Consider the following 13,124-nt stretch of genomic DNA (forward strand, 5'->3'; position numbering starts at 1 on the left):
TTTCAGTATTTTGAGTATTCAGTATTTTGAGCTTTCAGTATTTTTGTGTGTATCCATTCATTCATTCTTTCTTTGCTATGTTTGTTGCATTAACCTTTGGTGGCTTCTTTTTCATGGGAGATCCAAAGTGGCACTTTTAATGTGTATTGTTTTCTTCCTTTAGTGTCTGGGGTCAGTCATGTTCCAGTTGTAGTTGAATTGCAGACATCAGCATGGCACTACATTTTACAAGGTCACTGACTAGGTTATAAAAATGAAGATAAGTAACACTGTAACAACAGATTCTTGTTTCACAGCAGTGTCTAGCCATGCAAATAAAATTGTTTCACAGAACATGCTGTATAAAGAAGAACTTTGGCTAACTCTGAAAATAATTTCATTTTTTGTATGAGATTGAGGACAGCAATGGCATTCACAGAAAAAAAATCAATTGTGAATGAACCTGTGGGTAAGATACTTGCCATGACCCCTTCACATGAAGCGGATACATTTTCTTCTGTTCCTATAACTTGTTTTGCTTTTCCAGATGAAACCATCAATGTGTCTATCATACTATTACTAAGGTCTTCCTTCTTATTTTTTTCCTGAATGCTAAAATGACAGAGCTAAAAGCACCAAAATAATTAAGAGCATGCCATTTGAATTTTGAATGATGTGTTTGTTGAATCTCCAAAGTTCTGATTGTTCTGTAATTAATGCACATGTTTAAATGGAATATACAACTTTATAAAGCCTTTATACTTAATAACATTTATAACGTATGCTTATTTATTATTAGATAGATGAAGAAATGTGTAAAAACTAGTAAAAGGGGCTTGGAATATAATATGACATACATACTATTTCAAATAGAGATGGATGCTGAAATGAGAACTAACACATGTATCTATACCACTCTTTGTCAGAAGGAAGTTCCCCTACAGTCCTGCTTGGAGGGATAGAATCTGACCCCTGCTACTAATTCATGCCAACTCCAAGGCTCACAAGAGTTGACATGAGGAATATCTAACTCCATGGACTTGCAGTCTCAGATTTAGAAAATTTCATTTGCACGATTATGTGGTTGTGTGAGGGAGTAGAAAAGGAAGTCTTATTTCCCACAATAGTAATATTACTCTGTTTCCTTATACATTTAGATTCATAGGTTCATAGGTTCATTCTAGGCTATCTGCCCTAGGGCATTTATAAGCCTAGCCAGAATATGTTTGGCTTTCGCCACCCATTTTAAATTTATTTTGCTATGCCCTTTTTCGAGGTTAGTATACTGTGCCTCTGTCTAACAGTGACACAGAAGTGATATCCGGGGTAAACCTATGATCTCCCATCCACTCATCAAGATTCCTCTTGAAGAGAGTCAATGAGGGACTCTGCCTAACCTGGACTGGGATTTTATTCCAGAGTGAAGGGAGCCTCTGGGTTATGAATCTGTCCCTCCAGCACGTCCTATTTATTTCAGTGCTGAGGTTCAAGTCTCTCGAGCGCATAGCTCGATGGGATTTGGATTTCCTGAGGTGCAGCATGTCCATTAATTCCAGGTTGGACATGGCTTTATACATCAGGCACAGATTGCCTCTGAACAGGCGGTATGCCACTGAGTAGAGCTGGAGTTTCTTTAACCGGGCAGCATATGGCATCTGTTTGAGCCCTTTGATCCTCTTGGTGAGGTACTTTTGGGGTCTTTCCAGTTGCTGCAGGTGTCTGGTAAGGTACATCCCAAAAGGGGCATTGTACTCAATTATGGGCCTGATGAGGGATGAGTAAAGAGGCACGATGACCTCCCCTGATCTAGATGTGAATCCCTTCATGATTAGGTGGGCTATATAAAATGTTTTTCTAACCACTTTGGCCACGTGGTTGTCAAATGAGAGATTGCTATCAACTTGGGTCCCCAGGTCCCTAATTACTTCTTCTGTACTTAATGGATTACCACCTATGTGGTAATTTGTGGGCACTTTGTTTTGCCAAAGGGATGACTATACACTTTTTGGCATTTAGCTTGAGGCCAAGGCTCTGGCACCAGTTGTCTGTTTCTATGAGGCCCTTTTGGAGGATGCTTGTGTCGGCTGGAGAGTCAATTATGGCGCCCAGTTTGTAGTCATCTGCGAACTTGGTCAGCCACAGTCCTTCCATGTTGGCCTGTACCTCCGAGAAATATATACCGAACAAGAGGTCCCAGGACTGAGCCTTGTGGGACACCACTTGTAACTGGTTTGGAGTCTGACATGGCTCCAGCAATTCTAACCATGTGGTTTCTGTCCTTGAGCCAGTTTGCAATCCATCTAGTGACATAGGGGTTTATATTTAAGCTGGTGAGCTTATCTATAATGCCCGAGTGGGGTATTGTATCGAAGGCTTTTGCGAGGTCCAGGTAGGCTGTGTGGACCACCTTCCCCTCATCAATGGCCTTGGTGACTGTTTCAAAGAAATCAACCAGGTTTAAGAGGTAGGATCTGCCCTTAACAAAGCAGAACTGGGTAGGATCCAGTGTCTGTAGGTCCTCAATATCTTTATTTATGAGGTCCATGATGATCCTTTCCATAGCTTTGCAGACCAAGCTAGTCAGGCTTATGGGGCGATAGTTTCCAGGATCCATTGAGGCACCACCTTTATGGAGAGGGACCACTGTTGCTGTACGCCACTCTTTGCGCACATATCCTGTAGTAAGACTGAGATTGAACAGTAGTTTTATGTTTGGGTTTAGGTCTTCTTGGAGTTCATGTAGGACGCAGCCCGGGACATCGTCTGGTCCCATTGATGCTGTGTTTTTTGCTTTGGAGAGGGCGGCTCTTACCTGAGCATCTGAGATGTCAGGGGGGGCAGTACTCTGCTGGGATAGATATTTGCCCTTTTGGTGGGGGGGGGGGGGAGTTTGCACTGAACCTGTCAGCTAGGATGTTGGCAATGTCTGTGGGTTCGGTGTATTTGTTGTCATTTTGGACTAATTCTGACTTTAATTCTGAATTTAATTATACATTTAATTTGCCTTTCATAATGTTAGTATTAATCTATTTATTTACATATTTAATTAAATTATGTCTCCAAATGAAATGACAATCTTGTATTCAAGTCTGACTGATACTTCTACATGACATGAAATTGTGCTTTCCAGTCTTTTCCTGCAGGATTACTAAGGTTAGTAATCTAGGGATTTCATAGTACATGTCTGCATATGAGGCATAATGTATTTTTTTCACAGCCACTGCTCACATAATAATTCTAATTATTAATATTGTTTTATGTAGCAAATTATTTTTGCTTTCCAAGCAGCTCTTTTCATTAGACACGTATTGAATACTCTAAATCTTTGATGAAGTGCAGAGCTGGAATCTTCACATTCCATGTATCTGACTTTAACATTTGCTCTTATTCAGTACTAAGTGCTTATGTTTTGAAATCTGATTCAGAACGAGCAGAGCCATTTGCTGAACCATTGAGCATCACAGCTACTACATTTCATGCTTCTAATGGTCTTGTGTTCATTTTGTTGAAATTTCAACCAATACAAAACATTGCTCTGAATACTGCTGCCAGTTCTCCCTCTATTAAAGGAAAAACTGCAAGGTATTTTCACTAAAAATAACTAAAAAGATGAATTTTAAAAGGCATTCCTTACCTACTCGTAGTTCTTGTCCAAAAACTGTTTTTTCTCCTAGAGCTGAGCAGTTCCACCTACCATACCGAAACTGAAATTGGCACTCATTGATTCCCATTTGTGCCCCTTCTCCAATCACAATGATGGCATCAGGGCGGCTCTGGCAGATTGCCCGCTGCCGAGGGGCCAAGCCAGGAATTTTGTTGCAAATTATATTCGCTCCCAAAGCCACCACTGAAGACAAAGCCCTAGAAAAAGATAAGAATAAACTGTAAGAACTGGGTTGTTTCATGCCTTTATTTCTAATATGCATGACTGATACAACTAAATTTTACACACTATTATAATCCAGCAGTTATATTCTTTGAAAGAGTTAGTTTTTATCACTTTATGTATATTCAACAGTCTTCTTGAAATCATTAAATATCTAAAGTAAAATATACACAGAAAGTATCTGTCCCTTTGAGATTATATGTCCTCCAAACTTAGTGTTTACTTAATATTATCCACCGTTTTGACACCACAACCTTTGGCAAGAAAGTTGCATTAATGGCATAAGCTAAGAAATGTTACAAAATACATAAATGAACAATGATAGCATCTGAACTCTGCAGAAGAAAATAAACAGTAAAATAAAAACTGAAGGAAATAATATTAAAGTGTACTTGTCATTTTCTGAAGCATATTTATTTTACAATTGATTTTAGTTTTAGTTATATGCCTCATGTTAACACTGCAAGTGATTTTGAAAAAAAATAGTTTGTAGTGCATTGCTTGTTATGTTTTTTTTTTATTTATTTGAGTGTCTACTCAGTTTTACTCTAACCCGCACCCACAAAATAATAACACGATAATTACTGGACAATTATTTGCATACACCTCAAAAGCATTCTGTGTAAGCAAAAACAAGTTACTTTTTTAGAAAAGTCACTTCTTATTTACATTTTGGTTTTATTACTACATCGTAACATATGATCATTTTCAACTTAAGGTGTTCAACCTGCAAGACCTAGTTGACAACTTTTCATTATAGGGAGTTAGAAATTCCTACTGATGTGTTTATTATGTAAGTAGTGTAGCTTGAATTAAATTCTTTGCTTTCTGTGTGCAAGCTGTACAAAACTGTCATGTTTTGTAGTAATCAAGCTCACTGTGTCTAGCAGCTTCAAGAGACAATTGCAGAGATGAATGTAAAATGCTCTTTAAAAGATATCAGAAATTAAAAAAAAAGAAAGTCACACAATAGACAGTGTGACAGTAATCATATTCAATGAATTAGTATTACTATTCATTAAGTATTCCTATTGTCAAACTCTGTTCTATGACTTGCCTTTGTTTAACTTTCTTATGTACTGGGACTGCTTCTAACTTCTTAAAAGCAAATGCAACAAAATAAGAAATACCGAAAGACATACCTTTCAGCATCTTGACACAAGCAATCTGGACAAAGCCAAAAATGATGGGGTTTGGGGACAAGGGCCCAAAAATAAGGACACATTTTAAATATTGCTCTTACAAACTTAAAAAAAGTTGCTAGAATAAAAGCTTTTGTGTTAACATATTTTCTGATGATAGGAAGTCTTATCAATTATCTATCAATATTTAATGACTTTATTTTTTTTTCTCAAATAATTCTTTTATTTTTCAAAGTATGATACAATGCATACTGGAAGAGGAAATACATTACAGTTATACACATTAGAATGCAACGATGGATTATTACAGAAAATAGTGAGTAGCCACATAGTTTAGCAATGATACATATGAGAAGGATAGGTACAGCACAATGAGAGCATTGTAATCCATTTAACCAAAAACAAAAACAAATATATACAATATTTACAACCAACAGTGCTACGTTCCTCCGCAGTGGTATTGCAAAAATATAATAAAAATTGGGTTGGCAGTGGTTCTCCGGTAGATTAACAGGAATATGAATAGCTGTTGTACTCAAGATGTGAATGGGAAGTTATTCAGTATGGATCACATCTATAAGTTTCTTCCATAATTTACCAAAATAAGCTCTCTTTTTGGGGCCCTTTATAATGAATTTATGAGCTGAGATGTGTTTGAAAGCCATCTCTTTGAAACCATTCCAACTAAGTTTGGTGCGATCTAACCAATTTTTAGTGATGTATAGCTTAATAAGTGAACAGAGAATAATTAAAATGTGAAGTTGTACTTTAGGTATTACGGAGGTATGAATATGGAGAATGGCTGTTTCCCACGAAAGGGTTGAGGTGTAGTAACCCATTTTTTGTAAACGAACTTTTAGAGAGCACCAGAGTTTGTAAGAGTGGTTGCAATACCACATAATGTGTAGTAGATCCGCTCTCGGATGGGAGCAGCAAGTACACGAGGGGGATGAGTTGGGATTAAATTTATTGAGTATTACAGGAGTGAAGTAGGAATTGTTGTTTAGCATCAGTTGGGTGTATAAGAGTTTTTTAAAAAGGGAGAGTTCTAAAGTAGATTTTATAGCTGAGAGTTTTTGGTCCTCTGAGATAGGAGACCCAACAGTGTTCCAATAGTTAGAAAAGAGACAGTTTGAGTTGTATAGCACCTTATTCAATAGTTTGTAAGAGGATGAAATTTTTTTTTAGTGCTTGATATTACAGATATAGTTTCAATTAATTTGTTGATTTCCTGAGGGTTAGGGGGAAGATTGAAATGTTGTGCAAGTATAACTTCTCTTAGTTGTCGAAGAATAACTGTGTATTTGTTATTGGTTCCAAGAATTAATCGTAGCTCAGGAATAGATTTTGAACTATGTTTGAGGATGTCCCAAACATTGAGGTCTTTAATGCGAGGAAATTTAGTAAGGTCCAACGTCATATTGTTGATTTTGATGTTTGGATTTTGATGGAGTGGTTGGAGCAGGGGTAGGATATTTTCCATGTTGATGTCTTTAATAAGTTTTTGGAAAAGCCTAATTTTATGTTTCAGAGAATGTGCTAAATTACAATTGTTTATAGAAAGAGTGGAAAGGAAGGGAATAGCCTGAGGATTAATTTTGTTAGAGATAATATGGTGATGCCAGATTTTCAACCATGATGGAGAGTGGGTTTGGTTTTTGCTGCTAAAGTTTGAAATAGACCAGACTCTGTTTGAGCAGATGATCTTGTAGTACAGTTGAAAGTTTGGAAGGCCCAACCCCCCTTTCTCCTTAGGATAAGTTAATTTAGAGTAAGAGATCCTGACTGACTTCGGGAACCAGATGAACCTAGCTAGATCTTTTTCAATTTTGGAAAAGAAGTTATTAAAGACTTCTATATCCGAAGCGTTGAATTGATATAAGAGTCTGGGTAAGACATTCATTTTCACTATTGCTACTTTGGACAAGAAAGCTAAATTCATAAGTTTCCATCTTTGTAGATCTTGCTGGATGGTGGACCATGTTTTTAGTAGATTATTTTGGAGCATGGAAGCTTGATTATGTTCAAAATGGATACCTAGATATTTAAGATTATATGTTATTTGTAAAGAGGACTCGGGGAAATAAAAAGATTTGTGGGAGTTAGGATTGATTGGGAAAATATGTGATTTTTTATTGTTAATTAAGTAATCAGATGCGGAGGAAAAGTACTTAATGGCATCAAAGATTTTGGGTAGGTCTGAGTTGGGAAATTGGAAGTATATATTTAAATCATCTGCAAAAGCTGATAGTGCAACATGTGTGTTTAGGATTTTAGGGATGTTGTGGTGTGTATTCTGCTAATATATAAGAAGAAAGGCTCGATAAAAATGTTAAAGAGAAAGGGTGAGAGTGGGCAACCCTGTCTAGTTCCATTAGTAATCAATATTGGCTTGGATCTCTGTTTGTTTATATAAAGGTATGTGTGGGACTTTGTATAAAGTGTTCTGATTATATCCGAGAAGGATTTAGGTATATTGAAATGGGACAAAGTAGCAAACAAAAAGTCCCAGTTGACTCTGTCGAAAGCTTTAGAGGCATCCAAGGTTAGGGCGTAAATTGGATTTTTGTCTTTTTTGGTCAATTGTATTAGGGAATCCAAGGTTAGGGTATTATCCCATGTGTGTCTATTGCTCATAAAACCAGCTTGGTCAGGGGATATTAAAGACGGGAGTATCTTTTGTAATCTATTAGCTAAAATAGCAGCAAGAATCTTAATGTCAACATTTATTAACGAAATTGGTCTGTAATTGTGTGGGTCTGCTCTGTCTTGTTTGTTTTTTAATAGTAAGATGGTTTTTGAGTTGTTCCAATGTAAGTCAGTAATACCCTCCTTAATGATACAATTAAAGACTTTCCATAGGATAGAGGATATTTTTGGGCAAAAGGCTTTGTAAAAGTTAGTAGTGAAGCCATCAGGGCCCGGAGATTTGCCTCTTTTAAGATTGTTTATAATGTCATGAATTTCTTGGATGGTAATTGGAGCAGATAAGACAGAGACTTGAATTGGTTCAAGAGAGGGGAAGCTAATGGAGTTTAGAAAAGACTCCATCTGGGGTTTTAAAAAATCTTGTTTATTGCTACTATAAATATCTGAAAATAATTCAAAGAATAAGTGTATTATTTCAGAGTCTGAATTATAAATTTTCCCTTGATAGTGAAGAGTGGATATTCTGGGAGCACCGTTATTATTTTTTAATATTCTTGCCAGAGTTCTTGAGGGAGTTTGGGCCCATTCAGAATATGTTGCTATACATTTTTGTTCCTGTAGGGAAAAATTCTGTGAGTGAAGTTCTAGTAATTCTTTGCGCGTGGAGTTGATCAGTACTTCAGTTTTTGGGTCTGGAGATAATCTCTGAATTTTTCTAAAGATGATAGTTTAAGGGATAGAGTATTTTCTTTTTTAGTGTTGAGTTTTTTAAGAAAGGAAGCTTTGCTAATCAGAAAACCTCTCATTTCGGCTTTACAGGCCGCCCATTGAATGTCTGGGGGGATTAGGGATTTTGTAAGATTAGTGTCGAGAACCAACAACATATTATTAAATTTTATTTAAAATATCTTTATTATTTAGTAGGTTATTGTTAAGGGTCCAGTTAGCGAATGTAAAAACAGGCGTGTTGAATCTGATTTTAAGAGAGATTTTTGCATGGTCGGAGAGAGATCTGGGTTCAATATTAAAAGTATTTTTAAATTTAGATAGGGGGTCCGAAATCAGAATGAAGTCTAGTCGTGACCAAGATTTGTGACAGTTGGAATAGAAGGTATATAGATTTTCTTTGGTCGAAATATTACTAAACGTGATAGTGTCTACAAGATTAAAATCTGAGATAAGTTCCTCTAAGGCTATAGAAGCTTGGAAGTTATAGGAGGAGGATTTGCTGGTGCGATCTAGACTAGGATCTATTACCACATTCCAGTCCCCTCCTACTATAAATAAGTAATTTGGAAATGAGTTTAGTAAGTTATAGATTTCTAGGATAAAGGTTTGTTGTTGAGAGCAAGGACCATAAAGGTTCAAGAACATAATTGGTTTGGAGGAATCTGGGAGTGTAGAGGTGAAATAGCACCATCTGCCGTTTGTATCAGATTTATATTCATTGATAGGTTCCTGGAATTGTTTCTTAATTATAATGGCCACCCCCTTCGAGTTTGAGCTATCACCAGCACTTATTATTGACCTGATCCATTTTCTATTTTTTGTGTGCTCCCATTCTTTTTCAGATAAGTGTGTTTCCTGGAGAAAGCTAATATTAGCCTGGGATTTAAACAGCAGGTGAAGAAACAGTTTTCTTTTAGCGGTATTTTGTAAGCCTTTGATGTTCCAAGAGTCAACGGCCCAACTCATGTGAATTAAAAACTAACGAAGTATAAGGAGACATTATATAATTGGAGATTTAATGTAATATTTGGGTAACATAATGTGTGTTGACTAGAACCTGCTTTGTGTCTGCAATAGGCTGAGAGGGATATGGAAAACCGTATCATATCTGTATCAGTAAACAGTTTGGATGAAGAGGAGGAAGTAGCACAATACTCCTTCTGACATGCCCCGGTGCCTACCCACCTGAACCCCTTAGGCGAAGAAGTATAAAAACTAACAAAAGAAAACCCTAACAGTTCTATACATATATACATAAACATTCTCATCCAAAGGGTTATCAAACTAGATCCCTATTACAATGCACATACAGCTACCGTATGTAAATGCTACACCTACTAGTTTGTCATGTAAGTATGACCTTATGTAAATAAAACATGCGCTTGTAAGTCTAAACGCTTAAGCTTAATATATGTGAGAAATGTAAATCTATACATCCTATATATAACAGACTTATTACAAGTATAAGCATTTCTTATTGAATTTCGCACACAACAGGAAGGCTGTAGAAATGGTATAAACCTAAAGCATTATTAAGTTCGCCATAAACAAGAGTCTGAGACTAGTGAGATTGTCAGTATGGCAGAAGTTGTAAATGGTTGAAAAACTAAACAAAATAAGTAGTTGTGGTGTTATTTGGTGTTGTTTGGGCGGGAAGGTATTACCAATGAGCAGACTCTGATAATGGCAGAGCTAGTTAAAACTGAGAGTCTTGTTGCGTTGTTGAGATCCTCCCTTACTCTGTGGTTACCCTTTACCAGATTTAAGCACTACTGGTTTGGGTATAGGTGGTCTTTAAAACCCCTGTATATCTTTTATCTGCCAATTGATTTAAATTAAATCATTGCATTTGTAAAACAACATTATGTCAAGTTCCATGACCACCCTGCCCCCATTAGCGAATGACCCACATAGCCTTATTTCTTTCTTAACTTCCCAACACTATAAGGGAACTTCTCTAACTGTAACCTGTAGTCAGTTCAGTAAAGCAGAAATAAATTATAAGTGTATCTAAGAGATGGTTTTTACAGATGTACTAGATTTGCTAAGGGTATGGGTTTGTTTAATTAATTACAGTCAGAATAAGGCATTTCTTCCCTATTACCTTATAAGCATCGACAATACAATCAAAGATTCACAAGAAATTCCTTTCTATCTATAATGGGAACCCCAGCTCAACAGTGCAACTAGGAAATATGACAAAAAATGATACATATAGTTGGAATCTATTTGAATCTTGTTACCTCTTTTAAGAAAATATATATATGTGTGTATATATATATACACACACACATATATATATATAAATATATATATACACACACATGTGTGTTAAACATATGCGTGTATGAGCAAACAATATCTGAATGAGGCAGAGAGATTTTTTTATAGTATCAGTTAAGGCATGAGCTGATGCTGAGCACTACCTGACTTACTATGGTACACATACTGAAAATTTTGATTTCTGTGCAAAACAATTGGGTCAAGGAAGTCAGCATGTACTGAAAAGCTCTACCTGACATCTCTTATGCTTTTATGAATGTTGTGTGTGTGTTCGTGAAGGTGTTTATGCCATTACTTTGTGTGTTTTTTACAACATAGCGTCAAGGGTCCCAGACAGACCTTCCTGGTCTTCACTTCACGAAACCGGAGTGTCCCAGCAGTAAAAAAAGAGAAAAAAGGAAAAAAAAAACGTTTGCAAGCCTGTAACATGTACAGGGGATCCGATTGCAGTAAACAGGACTTGTTTACGATGATCAGCGCAATGAGCGCGGTTGAAGGAGAACAGAACTAACAAACGTACACTTCAGGTGTCACAGTAGAAGGAGTCCCTCTAGAAACCTCGCGGCGACTATGTATTCCTTCCTTGACACGAGGATCTGCCTTTAAATATATGGAAGGATGTTTTACTGATTTAAACAGTCACAAAACTGTTAGAAGTACCATGTTGGCGCTAGATTTGAGAGCGGTGATGTCCCTGAAGCCTCCGGTGAGTGAATTAGACATCTGAAGTGTAAAGCTGCTGAAACGCTTGTGCTGGAAGCTTGTGAATTTATCCAAGGTCTGGGATCTTGTTAAATATTTTGAGGAAGATCTCTTTTGCTTCTTTTTGGGAGGTTACAGTATATTTGGTTTCATTTTGGGAGAAAGACAAAGTATTTGGGTAACGCATTTGAAATCTGATGTTTCTTTTAATTAAGTCTGAACAAAACGGAGCTAGTTTCTGTCTGTTTTCCTTGATGGAGATGGGTAAATCTTGTGTAAAAGTTAATTTGTGATTATTCCACGTGAAATTTTTATTTTTTTTTGCTGCATATAATATCTGTTGAGCTGACTGGAAATTCAGTAGTCTTGTATATATTTGACGAGGAGCTAAGGCATCTTGTCTTTTATAAAGCGCACGGTGGGCTCTCTCAATTGTAACATTTTTTCCCCCTTCTGAGTGGAGTAGTGATTCAAATATTTGTTTTGTTATAGCAAGTAAGCCTTGACTGTCGTAGCTCTCTGGAAGACCTCTAATTAATATATTATTACGCCTACTTCTAGCTTCTAGATCTGTAAGTTTTGCTTGTAGGTCTAATAAAGAGGCTGTTTTGGTACGCAGATCATCTGATAAGGATTGTAGTTGGAATTCATTGGATTGTACTTTTTGCTCGAGTGTGTCTACTCTGTCCACAATTTGATTGATGGATTTACCTATAGTTGAAAGTTGTTCCGAGAAGCTTTGTATGGCAGATTGTATGGGCTGGAGGGCCTGCTTCAACTCATCCATGTGGAAGCTGGAGTCTTCTTTACTAATTGCATCATTTTTAATAGGCTCCGCATTTTGTTTATTTGTTCTCTGCCTTTTTGAAAGGACTTCTTTTCAGGTGAAAAAATTGCTGAGGCTTTGGCTTTAATTGTTTGAGTTTCCATTGTAAAAGAGTCATTTGTTGTTTTTGTCTGTTTAGCCATGTGGAGTTAGAGGTGTTACCAGTAGGAGCAGGCCTCCCTGAGTTACTTGTGGGAATAACACTGTGGAAAAGCCCGAGATGATGAAAGTCTATTATAAGTTATTTCCCACTGCGAAGGTGATGCAGTTACCGAAGAAATGAAGGTAAGGTAGCTCTTTTCGAAGTGTGTAGTATCTTAGAAAAAGTAGTTGAGGTGAGGAGCTCTGTGCATAGGCTGTTCACTAGTCGACCACCATTTTGGAATCCCAATATTTAATGACTTTAATCCTCAATGACTTGCCAGAAAACCAGAAATTGTATGAAGAACAGAATGAAAATATGAAGCAAAATTCTGGACATAAGGCAAAATCTGGACAGTGCAGAGGTATGCCCAAAAACACTGTTTGTCTCATGTGCAACAAATCTATTTCCTTGCAAATGACAAACTGATGAGTTACATAAAAAAGGACATGTTACATTGTAGGAAGGGTGTGAGCATCAGTTGAGAAACACAAGATATGTAAAAGTCTGATTTTTAATTTAATCCTACATTTATGTGTAAATAGGACCTAAACTGTGAATGAAAACCAACAAGTATGTCTGTAATGCGAAAACAGAATGTGTCTACTGCATTCCAGTTCATACTTTTGCACATGATCACATGATCTTTAAAAGAACAGACCATAAAGTGACAAGAGTTTGGCAGACATTTGAAAGTACAGCTTCCTAGATGTTATATTTTGGTTGTTTCTCGCACACAGCCAAAGACAGGATGCCATGTCTTATGTAATAATTCTAAACCACAGG

General features: G+C 36.7%; 1 protein-coding gene across 1 annotated transcript in view; it reads right to left on the reverse strand.

The window, feature by feature from the left end:
• Positions 1 to 13,124, reverse strand: part of WNT7B (Wnt family member 7B) — a 1,045,953-nt gene that overhangs the window by 401,410 nt on the left and 631,419 nt on the right. The window contains exon 2 of the mRNA XM_044088094.1: positions 3,614 to 3,840. Coding sequence (XP_043944029.1) covers positions 3,614 to 3,840 — 227 coding nt within the window. The remainder of the gene's footprint in view (positions 1 to 3,613; positions 3,841 to 13,124) is intronic.

Source organism: Protopterus annectens, chromosome 11.part0 (genome assembly GCF_019279795.1).
Source record: "Protopterus annectens isolate FY-2018-M chromosome 11.part0, PAN1.0, whole genome shotgun sequence".
NCBI lineage: Eukaryota > Metazoa > Chordata > Ceratodontiformes > Protopteridae > Protopterus > Protopterus annectens.